We start from the raw sequence: 790 nt of genomic DNA, 5'->3' as shown, positions 1-790 counted from the left end.
CGTGGCGGTGAAGAAGGAGAAGAAAGAGCGGGAGCGGCAGCGGGACGGGCACGGCCGGGGCCGGAACCGGCCCGAGGTCATCCAGTCCCACTCCATCTTCGAGCAGGGCCCCGCTGAAATGATGAAGAAGAAAGGTAAGGGGAGCTTCCCTCTGGGTGCTTTTTTGGGGGGTCCCACCTTGGGGTGACCCTGGGCTGCTCCTGTGTCCCCAGCAGGCTCCTGGGACAGGAGTGTGGACGTGTCCGACTTCGGCCCTTCCCACATCATCAACATCAAGAAGGAGAAAAGGGAGACAGACGAGGAGACCAAGCAGATCCTGAGGATGCTGCAGAAGGATGATGTCAGTGGGCATGGAAGGGGTGGCTTTGGTGCCACTGGGGGGTGCTGAGTGTCCCTTGTGTCACTGGGGGGTGCTGAGTGTCCCTTGTGTCCTTGCAGTGGTGCTGAGTGTCCCCTGTGCCCCCAGGCAGTGCTGAGTGTCCCCTGTGCCCCCGGGGTGATCCTGAGTGTCCCCTGTGCCCCCAGGCGGTGCTCAGTGTCCCCTGTGCCCTCGGGGGTGCTGATTGTCCCCTGGCTGTCCCCACAGTTCCTGGATGACCCGGGGCTGAAGAACGACATCCGGAACAAGCCGGTGCAGCTGCCCCTGGCCCACTCGGGGTGGCTCTTCAAGGAGGAGGTGGCAGAGCAGGAGGACACACAGCCATGGCTGCCTGCCGCCAAGGAGGAGAAGATGGAGCTGGACCCACCAGCAGTGAAAGGTGGGGCTGGGCTGGGCCGGGGCGGGCCGGGG

General features: G+C 64.3%; 1 protein-coding gene across 1 annotated transcript in view; it reads left to right on the top strand.

The window, feature by feature from the left end:
- Positions 1-6: 6 nt before the first annotated feature.
- The window catches only part of POLR3D (RNA polymerase III subunit D), a 3,449-nt gene continuing 2,665 nt past the window's right edge, over positions 7-790 (top strand). The window contains exons 1-3 of the mRNA XM_031065216.1: positions 7-134; positions 216-340; positions 587-758. Of these exons, the coding sequence (XP_030921076.1) occupies positions 119-134; positions 216-340; positions 587-758 (313 nt within the window). The 5' untranslated portion in view covers positions 7-118. The remainder of the gene's footprint in view (positions 135-215; positions 341-586; positions 759-790) is intronic.

The sequence above is a fragment of the Geospiza fortis genome, unplaced genomic scaffold (assembly GCF_000277835.1).
Source record: "Geospiza fortis unplaced genomic scaffold, GeoFor_1.0 scaffold594, whole genome shotgun sequence".
In the NCBI taxonomy this organism is placed as follows: domain Eukaryota; kingdom Metazoa; phylum Chordata; class Aves; order Passeriformes; family Thraupidae; genus Geospiza; species Geospiza fortis.
The sequence above is the reverse complement of the archived record's forward strand: the minus strand, read 5'-3'. Positions and strand labels throughout refer to the sequence as shown.